At 38.5% G+C, this 22,500-nt stretch overlaps 2 protein-coding genes across 2 annotated transcripts in view; one reads left to right on the forward strand and one right to left on the reverse strand.

The window, feature by feature from the left end:
* Nucleotides 1-350: 350 nt before the first annotated feature.
* Nucleotides 351-1,361, reverse strand: LOC138026744 (SAYSvFN domain-containing protein 1-like). The gene has a single exon (XM_068874199.1). It carries the CDS (start codon nt 1,304-1,306, stop codon nt 896-898), a length of 411 nt encoding a protein of 136 aa, XP_068730300.1. The 5' UTR covers nt 1,307-1,361; the 3' UTR covers nt 351-895.
* Nucleotides 1,362-1,554: 193 nt separating this feature from the next.
* The window catches only part of LOC138026800 (methionine synthase-like), a 34,785-nt gene continuing 13,839 nt past the window's right edge, over nt 1,555-22,500 (forward strand). The window contains exons 1-22 of the mRNA XM_068874252.1: nt 1,555-1,732; nt 2,006-2,113; nt 3,954-4,045; nt 4,571-4,660; nt 6,053-6,122; nt 7,579-7,671; nt 8,232-8,338; nt 8,443-8,502; nt 9,340-9,434; nt 9,661-9,761; nt 10,163-10,224; nt 12,793-12,860; nt 13,918-13,997; nt 14,519-14,631; nt 14,957-15,097; nt 16,578-16,763; nt 17,492-17,671; nt 18,688-18,804; nt 20,101-20,241; nt 20,862-20,951; nt 21,084-21,182; nt 21,997-22,050. Coding sequence (XP_068730353.1) covers nt 1,582-1,732; nt 2,006-2,113; nt 3,954-4,045; nt 4,571-4,660; nt 6,053-6,122; nt 7,579-7,671; nt 8,232-8,338; nt 8,443-8,502; nt 9,340-9,434; nt 9,661-9,761; nt 10,163-10,224; nt 12,793-12,860; nt 13,918-13,997; nt 14,519-14,631; nt 14,957-15,097; nt 16,578-16,763; nt 17,492-17,671; nt 18,688-18,804; nt 20,101-20,241; nt 20,862-20,951; nt 21,084-21,182; nt 21,997-22,050 — 2,298 coding nt within the window. The 5' untranslated portion in view covers nt 1,555-1,581. The remainder of the gene's footprint in view (nt 1,733-2,005; nt 2,114-3,953; nt 4,046-4,570; nt 4,661-6,052; nt 6,123-7,578; nt 7,672-8,231; nt 8,339-8,442; nt 8,503-9,339; nt 9,435-9,660; nt 9,762-10,162; nt 10,225-12,792; nt 12,861-13,917; nt 13,998-14,518; nt 14,632-14,956; nt 15,098-16,577; nt 16,764-17,491; nt 17,672-18,687; nt 18,805-20,100; nt 20,242-20,861; nt 20,952-21,083; nt 21,183-21,996; nt 22,051-22,500) is intronic.

Below are 22,500 nucleotides of genomic sequence, written 5' to 3' on the forward strand. Positions count from 1 at the left end.
TTTGAAGCCAAAATTTTCAAAACATTTCAGGGAAGCATGCCCCGGAACCCCTACCGGGCAAGGGCCAGAATTTGCTTACTACTCAGGCCATCTTGCATACTATTCAAAACAATTTTGATTGAGATGCTGACCCGGGGGAGGGGGCGGTAGTTAAGGAATTTCTGGGTGGGGATGTGCTGCTGGGACCCTGGAACACTTAGCCTATACCAGAGCACATTTCAGCTGGATTTTGCTACCCTATACTAGAGTAAACTCCCCAAATCACTCCTATCCTAGAGTAGCTGTTTTCCAGAAACTGAGGTCACTAGCACAGTCTAAGGCAAGGCCAAAACAAAACCTTACACCACAATCACTTCTTTCTTAAAAAGGATTTATTTATACTTGTCCAGCAATACCAAGCACGTACGTACGCATTATCAAGACAATAAATTGTTTAATTTTAACCGATTTCCGTCTGAATCACGATTTTTGACAGTTAATAATATCCAGTAGCGTTTTATGATAGTCATCTATCAACGCTGTTAAGGCTGAGTCGTGAAATTTTAAACTTGCTGATTTAATTTTTTTATATTTTTGAGTAGCAATCCGCGGTTTCCTTAGTCTTGACAAAATCTTCAACCAACTGGTCAGTTTCGTGAAATATGATACCCTATTCTAGACCCAGACGTTCTGATTTATATACCCTATGCTAGAGTAAACTGCTTGAAAATCATACCCTTCACAGCGGCACATAAATGCTCCAAGGGTGCTACCCCTTTCTAGGACCCTGTGAAAGACGTTCTAGGTTTGTTTACTTAGAGACTAGGAAAAGGGTATTATATGATGAAATAGTGGCAGAGATTTAGTTCTTGTGCTGAGATTGTATCTCTTCAAGATGAGTGGTTTCAGAGATATCCTAATTTCCAGAAACAGCTCCTGCTCCATACTTCAATTCTCTTTCAAACTGTTCAGCATTCAAAGTTCCCTCAATGGCTTCACAGTTTTCATTAAAAACAGAATATGCACTTGGCTCCCAAGGTTTTCTTGTGCCCGCTTGCATGCTCGCATAGACCCAGTAAAACATCGAAACAATAAAAAATACAGTTCCAAACTCAATCTGAATGAAGAAACCCCACAACAATGTCCAAAAGAGCAGTTTTAGGAAAGCTATAAACCAAAATAAAACTCTCTCATCTGGCTCTCGCGCGACAAAATTTCTGAATATACTTGTCCCAGAAAGGGAAAAGAAAGGCTTCAAGTTACTCCACGTGCTCCTCTTGTATTCTTTAGCTTTCTTGGCCCGGTACTCTTGTAATTCCTTCTCCATGAGATACAATAAATAGTAGAAATTCAAGACTTCATACGATAAGAACTGGGAATAACAACATACGTCACACTTCCGCGACCGCTGAAATGTAAATTTCCTTGCACTAGACAGTATTTTATAACACAATATGTGATTGGTTGAAAAATCACAAATCCGAACACAACAACATTGATACTAAAATAAACCAATTAAACAGCTTGTAAGAAAATTCGTAGTATTGCATAAGTGTAGTTTCCAGGTTCCTATCCAATGGCAGACGGTTTCCAAGTTAGTTTATGCATGTGACAAAGTTCGCCGGGAAAATCACTTCCAGAATTCCTAAATTTCCATCTCAGTGGAATTCTCAGTGGGCAAATAAAGTTATTTCTTCAGTATCCAACATGGCTCCTACAATAAAAGCAAACGGTCCTCTAATTGAATCGACAGGTAATATTTCAATTTGATATTAAAACGATCGGTAGCTTTTTAAATTAAATTACACTTCGAATTACTGTGAAATGTTCTAGGCAACACCATCACTGGAACATTTTTCTGTGGGACAGTGGATGGGAACAATTTTTCTGCAAAGCCTCATAAATTAAAGCTAGATTATTCTTTCCTTTTAAATATAAGGGTTATTAACTTTATCTTGACGAGTTTTTGCTCTGATGAATGGTCTTTTTACAATAAGTTGTCTTAGAATTGCCTTTTTTGTTATAGATTTAGTTGCAGAGCTTGAAGCAACCTTAAAAAAGAGGATAATGATTCTCGATGGAGGAATGGGAACAATGATTCAAGGATATCATTTGGAAGAGGAAGATTTTCGAGGTAAAGTTTACTTTTATCGTACGACTCTATCACAATGCCCGCCATGCCCTCAAATGTTTACTGTTTTATCCAGAGTTGAGCTTGTGAGAAATCGGTTTTTGTTTTAGCTGGATAAATGTTTTTAGCCAAATTTGATTCCATTTTTTGTGTACCGGTAACTGAAAGTATATATGCAAAGTCCTCGTTTTGAACACATCACAGACATTTCATCTGTTTATGTCACGCAACGTAGCGTTTGTTCAACTTCCAGTAAAACCACTTCACGTCAGACTCTTTCAATCTGCTTAACGTTTTTCATCATCACTTTGAGATTAAAAGTCTGAACGACTTGTGGCAAGTTAGTGGCAAAAGAGTAATGTTTATTGCTCTAAAAAAATTGTTGTTTGAAAATAAAGAAAATGACCTTTCTGTTGTATTTATGCTGTTGTCAGCTGTCCCTGGTTTGTGGCTCGTCTTTCATATATCAGATTCGAAATAATTAATGTCCATAAAACAAAAATCAATATATGAATGAATATCTAATCATAAATTCCTAATTGGAATAATAATGTTTTTTTTGTTGTGAGCCAGCGTTCCTCTGATGAGCCGATTAATAAGTTCATTATTGCAAATTTGATTTTAGGGATCATTTCAATAACCTGGTTGTCGGATGAATAATGGAAAATTCAAATCAAGCTTCAGTTCAAAACTTGAATTTTGATTGGATTATTGCTTGCTTCCGGTGCCAGACTGGTGTGAGAATTTGACAGGTGTACCAATTTGCATGATCTGCCAAGGTCGTAACAAGCGTGATTTGCCTTTCTTTTTAAATTCATTTCTCTGTCCAATCTTTGGAATTCAAAAACATATATAGTGTCTCAAGTTTGAGGATACTGGTAAGACTACAGAAAGGATAATGTTGCTAAAGTGAAATGATCGTTGTTTGACAGAGTATTACAGATTATGCAAATCAGTAAACCTGTGAAATTCTCATGCCGGTCTGGCACCCAAAGCCAGCAATACTCCAATCAAAATTTGAGTTTTGAACTGAGGCTTGATTTGAATTTTGCATTATTCATCCGATGAACAGGTTATTGAAATGATTTTAAAAAAGGTAAAGTCAGCTTACAGGCCTAGTGACCCATCAGGCCGGAGCTTATTATCCCCGGGAAACTTCTGTAGCATGAAGCGACTAGGAGTATTTCTACTCCCCCCTGGATGGGATGCTAGTCCATTGCAGGGTTATCCCCATCATTTCGCTGGAACCCATTTATACACCTGGGTAGAGAGGGGAACCGAGGGAGTAAAGTTCCTTACCCAAGAATGCAACACAATGTCCCCGGCCAGGTCCCGAACCCGGACCATTTGCTCCAAAGTCGAGCACACTAACCATGAGGCCACTGCGCCTCCCCTATTGAAATGATTACTGAAATCAAATTTGCAATAATGAACTCATTAATCCGCTCGTCAGAGGAACACTTGAGTTGTTTTGACTGTAAAGTCTTAAAGCCTTTGCTACCTATTTCTAACAATAAGGTAAGGGTAAAAGGTTAACTAGTGTTATTCTAGCTTAGGGTTAATGCAACCGTTCATCCTTTAATACTAGGAGCAGGATTTGGGAGACACTTAGTGACATTACTTTTCTGTATTCTGAGACATGAGTGAAGTTAAAGTTGGGGAGAAGAGCTTGAGGGGATGACGCTGATTGACATCTGCATGCCTCTGATTAGTGGCCTTTCTGGACATAACTTATCTGGATTTTTTGACAGACTTAACCTTCTCTGATATCTTTACAAGTACATCTTACACATTGAGCAGAAATCTCAGCCATTTCCATTGATTCATGTTGCTTTTATTACAGGTGAAGAATTTAAGAATCATCCCAAACCTCTTAAGGGAAATAACGATTTTCTCAGTTTAACAAAGCCACACATTATTGAGGAAATCCACAAGGTATACATTTTAAAAAATGTTAGTTTTAAAATGACCATTTGCAGGATGATGTAATTCATTACCATTAGACCAGGATATGCTATTGTCAGGCAATTTTGAACAACCATCTCCCATGAGCACAGTCATTAGATTGTTTGTCCACAATTCATCATTTTCCAGCAGGAATTGCTTAGTGGTTATAGCACTTGCCTCCCACCAATATAATGGCCCAGTTTCCATTCCGGACTTGTGACCATGTGTTGGTTAAGTATGTTGTTAGTTCTTTACTCTGCTCCGAAAGGTTTTTCTGTGGGTTCTCCAGTTTTCCCCTCTCCTTAAAAACCAACATCTCTAAATCCTAATTTGATTGGATGCAGAACCTTCCTCAAAACCACTTTCGGGTGAGTGGAGCTTCCTGGTTAAATATCAAAAGGTATCTTTTTAAGGTCAAACACAATGACCAAACAGTCATGTCCTTAATTTTGTCTCAATTACTCTGATTTTTATGTTTCTTCTTTTCAAACCAGTTCGAATCTTTCTTTGCAGGGCTACTTAGAGGCTGGATCTGATATTATAGAAACCAATACGTTCAGTGGTACAAGCATTGCCCAAGCTGATTATGGAACTGAGTATTTGGTGAGTTTACTTCAAGGATTAAATCGAAGTACACAGACTGTGTTACATGAAGAGATTATTATAGTACCTAGTATGATTTAGGACCAGTTTTGATAGAGAGAATGGAGCACATTGTTATCGAACTCACACAGTTGCTTCGTATAGTTACTAAAACAAGGAATGACCTTTGTACAATGACCTACAATGATCTACAATGACCTACAGTGATCTACAATGACCTACAATGATCTACAATGACCTACAGTGATCTACAATGACCTACAATGATCTACAATGAGCTGCAATGATCTGCAATGACCTACAGTGATCTACAATCACCTACAATGATCTACAATGAGCTGCAATGATCTGCAATGACCTACAGTGATCTACAATGAGCTGCAATGATCTGCAATGACCTACAGTGATCTACAATGACCTACAATGATCTACAATGAGCTGCAATGATCTGCAATGACCTACAGTGATCTACAATGACCTACAATGATCTACAATGAGCTGCAATGATCTGCAATGACCTACAATGATCTACAATGACCTACAATGAGCCATACTACAATGACCTACAATGATCTACATTATGACCTGCAATGAGGTACATTATGAGCTAAAATTAGCTAATGACCTGTAATAAGCTAAAAATTATAAAAGATAATTTGCAGCTCTGAGGGCACTGCAGCATGTTTGCAGTACAAAGGTTAAAAGCATTCCGCTCTGCGCTTTGAACTGCTCAAAACCTCGTTGCTGTGCAAGTTGAAAATGTTCATTGTGCACTCTGAACCAAAGAAAACATTGTGGGAAGAATAACTTATTTAAAATCTTCTCTTCATTTTTTCCTGCTCTTAAAGTAAGATTTTATCATTGCCAAACGAAGCCTTGATATTTGTACATTTTCATTTTAGCTTTAAAACAAAGGAAAACCATGCAAGGGTCTTTTCGCAGTTTATTTCTGCCTTCAGGGCCATGTGCATAATTGCTTTAGTCATTTGCAATGGACTAAAAGCGTTGTGTGACAACTCACCATGGAATTGTTTTCTGCCCACCAAACTCTTCACCCTGATCCTCTTTTGTCTTAGGTTATTGTAGATCACTTTAGGTCGTTGTAGCTCATTGTAGGTCATTGTAGATCACTGTATGTCATTGTAACTCATTGTAGATCATTGTAGGTCATTGTAGACCATTGTAGGTCATTGTAGGTCATTCCTTCTTTTAGTAACTACATGTACGACATTTGCTTACTGTTTGAGCTCATCTCCTCACTTCACCATTCTAGTGGCATCAGTATTATTCTATTTTTTCAAACTTTAAAGTTACCATTTTCCACTTTTTAAAATTCTTTTGCTTGCCCAGTGAAGATGTCGTGCTTTTTCAATGTTTCATTTTATTACTCAGGTTTACAGGTTAAACAAGAGCTCTGCTGAAATTGCTAAGAAAGCAGCCAGGGATGTGACAGCGGCAACAGGTAATTTATTATGGATACAATTTACAGAATTACAGTAAATGCAAGTGCTCTCTTGTGGGTAGGTGGAATATTGGATACAATAATTAAAAATTAAAAAGATATGGTTGGCTATTCATCTAAATTAAAATGTGTGAAAAAGAGAAGAGCGTAGAAGCTGCATTAAACTTAAGAGGTGGCTTAACGTGCAATCAAGCGTACTTTTCTTGAGACAGGGCGCTAAAAAGTACGCCTGATACAATTTCTTAACGAGTTGTCTGCCGCTTACCTGTCAAGAGTGATGTTATCATGTGTCATGCTATAAATGCGAGCCAATCAGATTTTACCCGAAATCACCCGCACACTGCGATTCAAGTAATTAAAGACGCGACAAAAAAAAAATAGCACTCTGGCTTTGATGTCTGCATTCAAAGCTATTTCTGCAAATCCTACTTGACAGTTGGTGCGGTTTCTCTGTTCAAACCATCAAGGAACAAATAATTTCAAGATAAAATGGCAGAAAAAGCCTGAATCCTTCATGTCGTCATCAGGCGCAATCAACAGTACAATAAACTTTATTTAAACTCTAATATTTGGGATGCCAACAAAATATGCTATAAAAATAGATATGAGGAAAATGGACCTTTGAGAAATTCTAGTTTTTCAGCAGCATGCAGCTACTCAGCTATCATTTTGTTAGAAGTGTGTTCAGATTGTTCAGCGATTCCGTAAACAGTGTCGAATTTCTCTGTCAAGCTTGGCTGATTCCCAGAATGTGACACCCTAAAGTTCTATTCGGTTCTTTTTGGATTCGCAACTTGTTGCTTCCGAATATATTCCAAAGGACTTGCCACAACTACAAACGTTTTCGAGTTGGTGGAAGAAGAACGATGCATTTTCTTCTAGAATGTTTGGGCCTGTGTTAATAACACTATTGCCAAATCCCATAGGAAGTACAACTGTAATGTCTTCTTTTACTCAAACCATTCTTCGGATGCATTCTCTCCGCTCTTCCTTTAAAGGTTTTTGAAAAAAAAAAGTGAAGTCGAAAACCAGAAGCTGTAAACAGAGCCTAAACATCACTCCTGTTCAAATCCTTCTCGGCGGCCATAATTTCATCAGCTGTTAATCGATTTACAAGAAGTATGATTTGCAATTCTGTAACCAATCAGAGCAAGGCTCCCAGAGCTCTATTGTTTTTCAGCCAATCAGAGTGAAGTTTAGATTCTGGACTACGGGCAGACGACTCGTTAAGAAATTGTATCAGGTGTACCTTTTCACACCGTGAGGAAAAGTACGCCTGATCGCAGGTTAGAGGTGGCTCAAACCAGAGAGCCATCTAGAATAAAGTGGAGTTTGCAGTCACTGGCACTTTAAAAGGTATTGACAATTAAAGCGTCATTCCTGAAAACTTGTGCAACCCCTTTCCGTAGCATTGTTGTATAAATTGATATTGGTTGTCAATAATTTTATTTATCAGGTGTGAAAAGATATGTGGCTGGAGCCCTTGGGCCCACAAACCGCACTTTGTCCATTTCACCCAGTGTGGAGAATCCAGGATACAGAAATATCAGTAAGATAGACATTGCTTTGTTTACTTGACAGCCAAGTCCATCAAAGAAAATATACCACTTGTAGTTGGGGGCTGTTACTAAAGAAAGAACCTTAGCGACCAAAACTGCTGACCAATGAGGGACACATACTGTAACCTGGAAGGCTTAATTTGCAAGGCTAAGGCATTGCTTACAGAACACAACATTAACACAAACCTAGTACAACTGTCAAAATCTAATGCACACACTTTCAAAGCTTTCTCCTCATTGTCATCTACAGTCACACATAAGAACACCTGAAGTTTTCAGGGACTGGATTTGTCCCAGACATGCCATGACTAGGTTTTATCTGATAGGCTTAATATTAGTATTGTTGGGTTGACTTGAGAAATTTTACATTATAGTAGAAGGTAGACAATAGCCCACTTTCGATATCTTAAAATTCAGTCTGAAACAAAAGGCATTATCTCGAGACTCTGGGGAATAAATACAAGGATTAACTTAATTAATTAAGTGACCAAATTGTCCAGCAGTGGAAGGGCTAGAAACATATTTTTTTATTATTGTTATTATTCTATAGCATTTGATCAGCTTGTAGAGGCTTATGCAGAACAAGCCAGGGGTCTTTTAGATGGTGGTAGCGATATCCTAATGGTGGAAACAATATTTGACACTGCAAATGCGAAGGTTGGGTCCACCTGTTTTTACTACACTGAGCTTGTCAACTTGGTGTTTTTCTATAATGTCAGAATTTCTGAGGTTTTCCCACATTTTCCACATTCTCTTTTCAGGCGGCTTTATTTGCTATCGACCAGCTTTTTGAAACAGAATATAAACCAGTTCCTTTATTTGTAAGTAACTCTCTGTAACCCCCATTTAACTCATTAGGGGCACCTGATGAATGGTAAAATCCGAGATGCCAAGACCCTTGTTTGTGAATCTGACACCAAGACCAAAACATGAAAGACTTCACACTGAAACAAATGCAATATAAACGAGACTTTGCAAAGGCTGTGGAGATTTTGAGCTCTGATGAAAAGTTTGCGAGTGCCAAGATTTTGGAGGTAGCATTCGCCAGTCCCCTTCTATTGACTCCTTGGAGTGGGACTTAACAGATTTTATACTCTCAGACTGTCTAATGCCAGACTATTTTACTGGTCAGTGGTGGGGGCCGTCCAGGGCGGTTCCGGTGTCAGTGGGTTAAAATTAATAAGAAATGCAGTTTAGGTGAAACTTGAGGCAATGCTGATTGTGGCGTCAGAGTTTTGAAGGGAGTTCCTTGTGGTTGGATCACATTCCCTAAGTTCTTTCTTCAGTAAATATCAGAAAAGTAAATATGCAACATATTGTGTCAGTGTGATAGAGGTAATGGATAATCAAAGAGTTTGCCATGGATGATTGATCACTTTACCATTCCACCAGCCTTTAAGGCACCAGCTCCAGAGATCTATTATTGATGAGTAAGGTGCTATTGGCTGCGTGGTTGCAGTACTGGCTGGTCAAAGAGATTTTGAGTGAGCAACAAAGTAGAGGATATACTGGAGACAATGTTTTGTCTTGTTTTTAATATTGGCATTTCCAAAACTATAATGATGATGATGACAGCACATTTGACCACCCTGAGACTAAGACAGGTTTTAGCTAACAACAAGTTATATCGTCCTTCTGTCAATACACTTTTGGTGCAGGTATCTGGTACCATTGTGGACAAAAGTGGAAGAACTCTCTCTGGTCAAACAACAGATGCTTTTGTAATCAGTGTTTCTCATTCAAAGCCCTTAAGGTAAGTTTACGGTGTATTTTTTCTTTGCACTTTGAATAAAGCAGATGATGCAAAAGTATTTTTTTTTAAATGTTAATTACCAATCAAAACTGACATCTCGTATAATTCTTTCTTACATGGTTATTCTGTTACTAAATGACTTAGCCTATTAGGTCAATGATTCTTAAGTACTTTTGTTGTTGTTTCCTAATAATATTATTCATGTTGTTGCATCTTTACTGATTAGCATTGGGTTGAACTGTGCTTTGGGTGCAAGTGAAATGAGGCCATTCATTGAAGCTGTGGGACTCTGCACACCAGCTTATGTCCTATGTTATCCCAATGCAGGTAAAATCAAGTGAAGCTATGATTCTCGCAGTTATGAATGCAGTTTTAGCAGTCGTACGGAAAGGCCTGAAAAATTCAGGACCTCAACGGGGTTTGAACCCGTGACCTAGTGCGATGCTGGTGTTGTTTTGACATTTGTTTTTATTTCATCCATCGGCATATGTGTATATTATTACGAGGCATAGCTCAGATATAGTCAGATTTTAGCTGGTTGAGGCAGTTAAATGATGAGAAAGTTGACACTTTAGCATAGAGCCCTTCAACTTTGTTCTCAATGACAAGAAATAGGTCAGCAGTTGTAGCCCATTGCCGCCTGGGAGTGAGAATAAATGTCTAATGCCAGGATATTTTACTAGTTAACTGGGGGCGGCCCCTCAATTAAGTTCTGATCTTGTTTGCAGGCTTACCAAACACTTTTGGAGGTTATGACGAGACTCCAGAAATGACTGCATCACAACTAAAGGTGGGAAACAAAAACACAATGAAAATGATTGCCTGCTTTAACATTAATTTATCATGCCAGCTGCTTTGTTTAAGATTGCTTAATACTTAAAATATGTAAGATTTTGTTCTTAATTTAATGAGGTTAAACGAAGTTTAACCAAGTAAACAACTAGGAGCGACTGCAGCCAGTTGGTCAGTGGTTTTAGTATACTTGCGCATGCGTGGAATACCTCGTGCTTTGGGCTGTATCGCTTATTTATCAGTGTGGCGGGAAGTAGGAGCATTGTGTGTGGAGCGTTTAGCGGTTTTGTTCCCCCCCCCCTCCCCACCCTCAGCTTTCCACTGTCTATCAGTGTGACGGGTGCCTGTCCTTTTCGGGGGCGTGGGGGCTCATGGCTGGGTTGTCAGGTTTTGCCAGCCATCGGTGCAGTCTCCACCTTGGAGCTGGCTGCCAATAGTGGAAGCTCCAGGATGTTTCAGGCACCCAACCTCCAAAGAGCGACGATGTTGTTTACCATTCCATGTTAGTGCATGGAGGATATAAAGTATACCGGGGTATTTAGCAAAGGACTACAGTGACTGTGTGGGAGGTTGTTGGTTTAACCCGTACGAACAACACAGCGCTGCTGCAGGGCTTCACAAGTTCTCTTTTTTGGTTGCACAGCGCTCAAGCGTCGCTAAAGCATTGCTTACGAGTCGCTCATGAAACCATTGGCAAAGAACAGGCACTGCGAAAGCGCTCCAATTTTTTATCACGTTTAAGCATCGCTAAAGCAGTGCTGGAAGTGGCTGCTTAAAGGCTGCAAGAGTTAACTGCGCGAACCTGAAGCTTCTCGCGACACTTAAAGGTTGCAACATCGCTGCACAACACTGCAGATAAACTCAAGCGACGGAAACATAAAAACCTGTGCATCTGGGATTTCAATGTTGAAGATTTCTTACGCAAAAGTCCATCACAGAGCTATTTAACCACAGTTGCACACACTCAAGTTTCTTAATAAAAATACAGTAACTGGGGTGCGTGAGCTGCCATAGTTTTTCTATCACATCTGAAAACAATGAGACTCTTCTGTCTTCTTGGTGGAGGAGCAATTCTCCCATACAAAAAGGACTGGGTGCTCGTCAGGAATTTTGAAAAGAACCCTAAGAGGTACCAAGATCCTGTCTTGTGGGCGTGGCATAAAATTTTTTTCACCCCTAAGAGGTACCAAATCATGGGTTTTAATTAGACAAAGTTAAAAATTAGTTGATTGTCAAATGTCTCGATCTGCGCTGTCATAAATTTTCAGATAAATGCCCTAAAAGGTACCGCTAAAGCTCCTGCTGTGAACTTTTTGAGGCTGAACACCCTAAGGCCCTGTTTATATGGTCTTGGTTACCCGAGACAACCCTCCCCCTGAGTTACCCTAGGTGAGATATTTTTTTACTTATTTGTTTAAACAAATCCATCAACCGTTTACATGAGGAGGGCGAGACAACTCGGGCGGGCAAGACAACTTGGGGAGGTGAGTTGTCTGGCCTCGGCAGGTAGGGTAACCCTTGCAGCCGAGACTACTTTCTCGCAAGTAAACAGTTTGACTCGACTACCCAAGATGAGACGGCAAAATCTTAAATGCGCAAACAGAAAATAAAAATCACAAAAGCAACAATTTGGGGGCTTATGCATGTTGCTAGCATTCGCTTTCGAATGAAAAGGTTTTTCCCGCCAAAATTCTCACCGCAGCCAACAGAAACTGTCGATTTAAAAACATAGTTAAACTACACATTACTGCTCAGTTAAGATTATCGGTCCATTTTCTGAATGTGAAAACACAACTATACTTAGTAAAAGACAAACTACAATGAAATAAGGGAAAATGATGATGCTTATTTTTTTTAGATGAGTCTTAAAATATATGCATAATCAAGTAGGGTAAACTTTGTGTTGGTCATGCAATTCTCATATAAATGCTCAATAAAGTTGTCTCCGGAAGGAGGCTTGTCTTGGGTACCCAAGACCATATAAACAGGGCCTAAGGGGTACCAAAACCGCCTTTTTAACCCCTATAAGGTATGACGAGTACCCCCATCCTAATTATATGGGAGTCCCCCCTCAGGGCATAATCCTAGGGTCTCCTTGCACAATTCTCTATTGCAAACTCTGGGAAACCAAAAAACCCACCTGTTGTCCTATTCTCCAGCATACCTGTACACTGTATGTGGCCAGCCACGTGTGATTTCTCAGAAAGGCTTATGGTGTATGAGGTCATATTAAGCAAAAGCAGTCATAACGCCAAGGAAACTTGGTGAGTGGTAGACATTCTGACTTACATAATTATACAGAAATCTTCTACAGACAAAACCTCTGACATAAGGCAGCCCATAGTGAAGATCTGGCAATCAACCGTAATATATTTTGCAATAGTAATTATTGAACAATAAATTTTAATATACCGGTACCTGTACTTTATATCCTCCATTATTGTTAAAAGTGATGTGATACCTTGAGGTGTATCATGGGTAAAGCAATGACAGTAATTTATTATTATTGCTATTGCTGTGACAGCCTGTATTGACTTGATGCCAGATGATTTTCGCTTAATTGCAGGGCTTTGTGAAGGATGGACTTGTCAATATTGTTGGAGGATGTTGCGGTACAACTCCAGCTCACATCAAGTAAATATAGTCTTTGCTCTACTATTATAAAAACAGCTTGTCTCTATAACTTGCTCCTGGTGAGTATTATGTAACCTCGAGCATTTAATATGTGTGAAGCGTTAAAAGTAAAGTTCTTCTATATTAAAGTCTCAAAATTATTTCACTGGAATGAGTACAAGTTCTACATAAATTTGGGAGGCCATCAATCAAGTCAATCACTTGAAACCTTAGCAGGTCAAATCAATTTTTGGTTATTGTTGAGAAGGGATTAGGGCTACCTGGAGGAAAACATTTTGGAGCAGTCTGAGTTAACAGAATCAGTGAATTCAAGTCATCATTGTATGACATAGAGTCTGAGAAATGAACCCAGGACAGGAAGGCAAGTGCTTTCAGCACTGTGTTAACTGTACTGATAAAGTTTTCTGTTGGCAAAATTGCTGTTTCAAACAGGATAAAAGGAAAGGAAAGGAACTTTATTTAAATGTGTAGTTATTCTAGAACTGGAGCACTTAAATTGGGGACACTGTAAACTGAAATTAACAAATAACGCAAATCAAGTTAAGTGACGGTTTTTGAGGAGAGGGAAAGCCAGAGTACCCAGAGAAAATCTCTCAGTGCAACAAACTCAACCCACATGTAACGCGGAGTCTGGGAATCAAACCCAGGCCACATTGGTGAGAGGTGAGCACTCTCACCACTGCACTATCCCAGTTTAATTTCTGAAAAAACTGTGATACTGCATTGGTGGCGAAGTGAAACGCAGAAATGGGTTTATCAACTGAGCTGATATGGTAAAGTGACCACCGATAAGAAATTTGAAAGCTGATGTTTTTATTGTGAGTTTCTCTGATGAAGGGCTAATACTTGAAACATCTTTCTTTATGCTGGTCAGTTTACCATACCAACCCAGTTGATAAACGCATTTCACTGTTTCACGCAGATTCAACAAAATCTGCATTTTATAGGCATTTGCATCTCTAGTGGTTGATATGGGAAGCAAAAGGCATACATGTACATCATAAGGACTTGCTCAATGCTTTTGGGTTTAGAAATGTTTTTTTTTTATTTCTTTCAGAGCCATTGCTGATGCTGTCAGACCTTACAAACCACGACCATTGCCAGAAGATCAATTTGTCAATGCATTGAATCTATCAGGTTTGTTTCATCCTTTTGCTCTGTGTTTGCCTTGTTTCTCAGTGAAACAATGCACGTGGAAAGCCCATTAAAATCCATGTTGTGCTCTTGTCTGTCCAGTTGAATTAGCAATAAGCATGCATGTACCTCTTGGTAATACTAACCATGTATTATTTGGAGCAAACAGTTGTGAAAAGTATCCAACTGACAGTGACGATCATTACCCACTTTGTTATCTCAGCTGGCTTTTCTATTTCAGTGCAGGTTAAAGATAGCAGACATGCATTTTTACTGTCTAGAATATTTTCACCTCCTAGTTTTCAAACACAGAGTGAGAAATTTTTGTTGAAACCTGCCAACAACCCTGATCATACTGCAAGTTAAAACTGTGCATCTTGTTTTCCTTTTTTTCTCTTTGATGGCTCTGGTTCTTTCAAATTCTGGCCATAAATATTGATGTCCTTTTTAAACAGTCCCCAAAATAAATGAGAGGTATTTTTTTCCTTAAAGTTATGACCATTTTTGTTTGTTGTGGAATTCAGGTCTTGAGGCAGGACGAATTACCCCTGACACTTTATTTGTAAATATTGGTGAGCGTTGTAATGTGGCCGGGTCCAGGAGGTTTTGCAGACTGATCAAGGAAGGGAAATTTGAGGTAAACAAAATTGAATGAGTGAGCAGTTTGAGACAAACTTAACCTTGGAGCAGGCTCTCATTGGTGCAGTGGAACGAGTGGCAAAGCCACAAGAAATTTATGGAGAAATGAACCTGCAGGCGAGCGGAGTGAGCACACTTGCATGAAGAAATGAGAGCCTGCAAGGATGGCATCATTTCCCAACACAGATCGTTCGTCCACAAACGCAGCATTTTAATAATGGTGAAAAAGACAGGTCCTGCTGTTATGTAGATGGATGGTTATACCTCCAGTATGCACTTTTTAACTCTAAGACCAGTTGTTTGGTTCTCCTTTTGCTTCACAGGAGGCTTTGGCTGTGGCAAAACTTCAAGTAGAAAATGGTGCTCAAGTGCTGGACATCAACATGGATGAAGGCATGTTAGATGGTGTTGATGCAATGACAAAGTTTGTCAACTTAATTTCCTCAGAGCCAGAAATTGCTAAGGTATTATTTTGTGTTCGATTGAGTTACATAATACCAGATTTTGTTGAACAACCCTTGCAAATTTTCCAAAGACCTGCTAATGATTTGAAAATGGGTCTTTAAAACATATTTTAGGACCTTCTGTTGCTAAACAACTTGCAATTACAACAGAAAAGGAACATTTGTGTGTGTCTTGCAAATGTCTCGGTCGCAAGAATAAAAAAGATCTTGAATGGTGAAGATCTTAACATCTTGGGAAGAAGTATTCTATCTGGATCCTTGATTATGGAAATTACTGTAACCCATTGACCCCTAGCAACAGGCAAAAGGACTACTGAAAATCAGAGTCCTACAATGTATACAGGACTCCATTAACTACGTACGTTTTACAACTTTGTTGTAAAACTTTATTTATTTAACAAAAACAATAGTTTTGCACACCCTGTGCATGCCTTTTACATTTTGATACATTTCTTTGCCGTTCTCGTCTTGACAACGACTTGAAATGATCAAATCTGGGGTCATGTGGAGGACGAAAGCACCTCACAATGAATTTTCAATTTTCTCTTTAAATATCCTCACCATTCTTACCAAATTGAATTTTATTCTTGGAATGTGGACTCACCACATGCCAAGCGACTTGGAACGATCGCAAAATTATCACAGTATAGATGGTTTTCACTCACGTGGCTTGGCGGCCATACTGGTGTACAAAACAATACAAAATGTATGCATGGAATATGCATAAAAATAGAGTTTGATTCCCAAAGGAGAGAACGTCTATTGTTCTTGTATACCAACATGGCCGCTGTGACGTCACTTGAAAATGATCTATAAACCTGTAGGAAATAATGTTTTTAAACGTTGTTGTAGCCATCGTTGACGTCCTACTTATTAAAGGTACATGTACGAAATGTGTCCCACCGGCCTGCGGACTCTACAAAGTCCTACACCTCAATTTTACAAACACGTTCTCATTACACCTTTGCAACATTTCATGTATTCCTGAGGGGAATCTTCATTTTGGCTTATTAGCAAATGCCAATCATTTCATAATCAGTGAACCTCAATTCAAGACCAACATTGAATGTTGAAAGTACATTTTAAAATCAGTATAGTTTTCTGTGAAAATTTGAGCACAATATACCATATTTTCTTGAAGGACTTTTCAAACTTTTAATTTTACAATGGAAGTGTAAGCTTATTTACTAAAATTTGGGATGTGACTGAGTTTAACATTAGTTTTTTGAACTACTGAGGCTGATAATTTGTGAATAACAGAAGCTATTTTACAGGCCAGGGTAAATAGTGAGGTCAGGGTATATTTCACTATAGGGGACCTCATGTCACATTTTGGGAGGTTTGGAGATTTTTTTACATGTACCTTTGGGTATAATCTTGTTAAGTTTTATGGATGCAGCCACCTCAATATGTTGCAGTTAAGGGAACAGTGAATCATTTACATGTAGGTTTATCTATTTTTGGATATTTTTATTCCAAGGTTCCTCTTTGTATTGATTCATCCAACTTTGCTGTGATTGAAGCTGGACTGAAGTGCACGCAAGGAAAATGCATTGTAAACAGCATCAGTTTGAAAAATGGCGAAGCTGACTTTCTGGAAAAGGCCAGGATAATTAAACGATATGGAGCAGCTGTTGTAGTCATGGCATTTGATGAGCAGGGGCAGGTGAGAAAATGTTCTGCCTGCAATGTCTTAAAATGCTGCTGCTGTTTAAGTATTATTTTTTCAAATGACAGGATGAAAGTCATTTTCAAAGGATTTCTGGTAGCAATAGTTCAAGGAAACTTTTCACCTCCTTTCAAAAATGATCTCCTTTTTCGCCTTTTTTCTTGTTCTATTCATATGCTCTAGCGTTTTTGAACTTGTTAACAAAGCTTGTGAAACCACTGTCTGAAAAAGACAACTTTGTTCAAGAGCTTTAATTTTCACATCTTCTTACATGCCTTTCAGTAATCAAAAATCACTTCAGGGGCATTAAGCCTTCCCTTTGACTTTTTGATTACGACTCTTTGTGACAGCCTTATAAAGGGCCAAGCCTACCACAAGTTGAAGAAACTACCTGTCCTTCGACACATTCAAATAAATTACTGATCTTGTGGAATAGAGGAAGAACATGAGTACTTTGTAAAAATAGGCAGAATTAACTATCAGAGTGTTAAAGATGTAGTGCCTGTTAACCCATTGAATCCTTCCCAGTGCTAGCCTTAGCCTTGGTAAAGAGTCTGCACGAGCGAAGAGGCAAACTCTAACCAGGGTGGGAAATGAACCCATGTTCTGTCAATGAGATCAAAGTTTGTTGAAATAGCCAAATTGAAAACTCCTTTCATTGGCAAGTCTGCGTCTGGTTACTAAGGATATTTTTTGTCCTGTTGTTTTATTTAATTTCACTCCAGGCTGCAGACTTAGAAGACAAGATCAGAATTTGTACACGATCGTACAATACCCTGGTATCCAAAATAGATTTTAACCCGAACGACATCATCTTTGACCCAAACATTCTAACAGTGGCTACTGGCATGGAAGAACACAATAACTATGGAAAATATTTCATTGAAGCCACACGAGTTATCAAGGTGGGAAAATCAATGTTATTTTTGTTCTTCTATTGATGTGTATCAGGTCCAGAGTAAAGGACATGCCTTTTCATTGGAGTTCTTTAAAAGGGGATTTGAAGCAGCCCCCATTCACCTGCATTACAAGTAGTCTGTCATTAGAACGTGTTAAATAGATACAAGTGTCTGTTTTAGGAGGGAATGGGTTATTTATTTTGCATGTGTAAAAATTGAGGCCATGTCATTATTTCATGCATTGACTTGACTTTCATCACCAAACTGGCCAGGGGGCTATTTCTCGAAAGTTTCGAAACTTTACGGGCCATTTTCAGGTGTCACAATTTCAAATTGTAACTCAAGAACGGAGAGCATTTAATTTGTCAAACTTCACAGGTATTTTTCTTTTTGTTGACTTGTAAACATGTTAAAAGATTGGCTTTCCAAAACAAGGGGTTGGCAATTTCACAGATGGCTTTTCAGGCCAGAAAAGTTTACGGAACTTTCGAGAAACGAGCCCCAGGTCCTTGTAAGGGGCACACTATGATACTGGAAACTCCACTTTTTGCAAAGAGTGTGTAGCAGCTATTTAACCTCCCATATAGGGATGTGAAGCATCCTCTTCCAAGAAGACTTGGAAGTCTAACCATTTGGAATAAAAGTTACAGTACAAAGGCAACATGTTTTCCTCTGCTATTTAAGGTCCTGAGCATAGCTCGATCCCGCCGGGGTTTGAATGCCCAACTGTATGCACGGTAGCCATGCAGATGCTCAACCAACTGGGCCAAATCATTGTTGTTACTAAGTTGAACCAACAATTGATAAACAGTTGTTTATGAAAACAATTTCTTTCTATTTAATTTCCATTTTTGCTAGATAAGACTGCTTTAAATAGGTAATGTTCTCGCTCCTTGGTTTCGTCTTGCTACTTTTTTTTTCAGCAAAGGTAGATTAAAACAGTCTGATCCTGTCTCTATTAAGGAAGTGTGTTGAGTTTTCATAACAATAAAGTGATATTCTGAACTTTCCTGTTGTTTTAGCAAACTCTTCCAGGTGCAAGAGTCAGCGGTGGTCTTTCGAACTTTTCGTTTTCGTTCCGTGGTATGGAAACAATAAGAGAGGCAATGCACAGTGTCTTCCTTTACCATGCTATCAAGGTCATTTTGCACTTCATTTTATTTTTTGTTATTACAATGTATTTTAATTTTGTCCTCATTAATTTTATTGGAACTACTTATATTGTACATTAACACATTTATAGGCCTTAGCATGTTCATATTTAAAGTTACAGAGTTAAGACATTGTGAGAAAAGTGTATAAAGTGAATTGGTTTTCAGTTTAAGAGCAATTAAATTACCTATAAATTAAAAGTTAACAATTAACTTTGATTCTATTTGTAACTAAGTTGAACCAACAATTGATAACTAGTTGTTTATGAAAACAATCTCTTTAATTTAATTTCAAGAAATGAAAACATGACATATAGTTTTAAAACTCACCAAAAAAAAGGGTAATGTACATATTGAACATTACATGAAGAAATGTCACGAATCATCAGTTTCCCTGAAAAGCATAGAAATCCAATTCTGAAGAAGAATTTGGAGTATCTGAGAGCTACATCCTTACTAAATTTTTATGTCAGTTGGTATGGCCACTGAAATGTTTACTTTCTTACTTAATTTTTTTGTACAAGTTCCTTTCCACCACCTCAATTGGGGCTTTCCATTCACAGGTGAAAAGCATCAAATGGTGACGAGTGAAATTAGGGAATAATTTCACACAAATTTTGTCCAAAATCAAATTTCCCAAGCCTTTATATATTAGGCGGGGGAAATTATTTGATTTCATTAATTTCAAGAGTATATCATTTGATTAGCTACATGCATTAATATCATGTTCATAAGATGCCATTTTGGCACTGAAGGAAAAGTTGCCATGGCAACATGGTAATTTCACATGTGAAATTGTTAAATTAATGCTTAACCCTTTGACGTCCAAACTGGCCTAAACTGGCCAGACTTAGTATTTTACTCTGTCTAACGCCAGACGATTTTACTCATCAATGGGCAACTCCAGGGAGTCAATTGGTTAATCACTCATTGAAAAACTATGTCCCCATTACATTTCGCGTCAAAATTAAGGAGTATTTTACTCTGTCTAATGCCAGACGATTTTACTCGTCAATGGGCAACCCCTGGGAGTCAATTGGTTAATCACTCACTGCAAAACTATGTCCCCATTAAATTTCGCGTCAATATTAAGGAGTATTTTACTCTGTCTAATGCCAGACGATTTTACTCATCAATGGGCAACCCCTGGGAGTCAATTGGTTAATCACTCACAGAAAAACTATGCCCCCATTAAATTTCGCGTCAAAATTAAGGACCTTCCTGTACATGTAATCTTCCTTTGATGTAATAGTTTGTAGTAACTAAATGCAATTTAATTTGTAGGTTGGTTTGGATATGGCAATTGTGAATGCTGGTAATCTTCCGGTGTATGACGACATTGAACCTAAACTATTGCAGCTGTGTGAAGATTTGCTTTGGAACAGGGATCCTGGTTCCACAGAGAAATTGCTCCAATATGCTCAGGTGTGTAACACTTGTAAATAGCTACGTTGTGTTCCAAGAATCATATAGGGGTAGCTAGCAGTGCCAGTGTGGTTTATGCGCAAGCTCTTTTAAGCTGCATCTTTAGTAATCAAGTGCATTTGATTGGTTTTAGTGCCAGTGTTGATTGAGAGATTTTGCAATTAATACCCTTTGTGTTGGTAACAATGTCTGTTCACGAAAGAGAGAAATGAACCTTACACTTATCTAGATAATCTAAGCAATTTCACAGGATCACATGATGTCGACAAATTGACCAGCTTCCAACTTAGTGGCTTCGACGCTCAGTTGCTAGAGCATAAATTTGTACTGGCATCGCTGAGGTTGTTGGTTTGAATCCCGTTGGAGACACCTGAACTTTTCAAGTGGTTATAAGTGACATTTGCTGAAATTGTCCAGATATAAGTGCTAGGGTCATTTTTCTGTTTCATCTACAGGCCACACTTCAAAATTAAGATAAACATTCTTTCAATGTCTGTTCAATTGAGCATTTAAGGTTGAGGATATTTGAAAGTCACATACCATTGTTCATCAAGGGTTACAGAGTGATAGCTGGATTTCATCACTGATTTAGGGTAGCTCTTTCTGTTGCCCATTCATAGGGACTGGGAAAAGGTGCAAAGAAGCAAATTGTCACAGATGAATGGAGAAATGGAAATGTAGAGGAACGTCTGGAACATGCCCTTGTCAAGGTAATAATATTTCTTTAATGTTGATTATGTTATTCATTGTGTAAGAATTATACATTTTTGCATTGATGGTGCTTTTAACTTGTGCCTGTGGATAGGTAATTTAATACTACTCTTCTTTCTTTGATTTCTCAGGGAATTGACAAGTATGTGGTTGAAGATACCGAAGAAGCACGGCAATGTCTAGAAATGTATCCTCGTCCTTTGAATGTTATTGAGGGACCCTTGATGAAGGTCAGTGATTCGACAATAAAATCTGCCTGCAGGCTTTATAAGTGGAAGAGGCAAGCAGGCCAAGAAATGAGCCTGTATGGACATGGCAATTGAGACCAAGTCAAAATGTCTGCTTCCCAATTTTCAAACTACAGTGCTGGATGTCAGATTGTAAATTAATCATTGTGACAGCCTTTTCTTCTTCAAACTGCCAGTGACAACTGTACAAAGCACAGTTTTTACACAGGGTTTCAGGGGCACCCAACGTCAATTTTCGGAAAATATCTGTTCGGAAGACGATTTGAGATCTAGAATTTTCGGAACATTTGTTGTAAAATTTCTTGCTTGCCTGCCTGTCCTAGGATTTTCGAACATCTCAAAAATGGTATAATTGCCCATTTTAAACGGATTTTTACCCTAAAAAGGTCACCTAGAATTTTCGGGAGCCTTTTTTCTGGCTGAAATTTTCGAAAAGGTTAATTTTGATCCCTAGAATTTTCGGATCACCAGACTTTAAGCTAGGAGATCCGAGCAGATAAAAAAAATTTAGGGGATAAAAATGTGCCTATATCTACCGTTTAAATACTAAAATACGTTTAACAAGGCTATGTTTAAGTTGTTTTGAACTATATTCTCGTTGGGTGCCCCTGAGGGTTTCAATGCAAGCAAGTTTCAAAGGGCTACAGATGTCCATTTAGGCATTCAGGTGCTATTAGTTGCCTTCAAGGTTACGTTCTCTTCTTGCAGTCTGGGTTATATCTTGGTCAATTTAATCATTGTGGAAGTACTAAATATATCAGTTCAAACTCGCAAGTGTCCAACTTTCTTCTTTCAGGGAATGGGAGTGGTTGGAGATCTCTTTGGTGCAGGGAAAATGTTCTTGCCGCAGGTGTGTTAAACGTTTAAGTTCCAAGTTGTGCCACATTGAAAGGTGTTAATTGTTAGAGAATAATCTGTAAGTTTCACTTTATGCGTATAAAGGATATAAAGCAAATAAAATGAGGGACAGAGGTGCCCCATTTTGGCGTGTAAAGTCATCGGAGTGAAAGCTTCCCAAAGGTGCTCTTACGGGGTGAAAAGTCAGTGATAATATCGATTTTGTTCCACAATAATCATTGTACTGTGGTTTCATAGATTTCAGTTTTTAGCTAGTGGATGATTAGTACCAAGCGTCATTTATGTGACTGCATGCAAATTACATTTTGAAGTGGCTTCAAGGAAAGTTATATATTTCAAAAGTTGTCCCAATTCCGTGGAAGTAGGAGACACGACAGTGAGTGCAGATGAAAGCCGTTGCATGGGACATCTTGAAATCCTCAAATGCATAGCTCAGATAGCT

The sequence above is a fragment of the Montipora capricornis genome, chromosome 12, assembly GCF_036669925.1.
Source record: "Montipora capricornis isolate CH-2021 chromosome 12, ASM3666992v2, whole genome shotgun sequence".
NCBI lineage: Eukaryota > Metazoa > Cnidaria > Anthozoa > Scleractinia > Acroporidae > Montipora > Montipora capricornis.

What these genes read in the sequence shown, in the direction of transcription:
- LOC138026744 (XM_068874199.1), bottom strand. Translation starts at nt 1,306, where the DNA reads ATGGAGAAGGAATTACAAGAGTACCGGGCCAAGAAAGCTAAAGAATAC.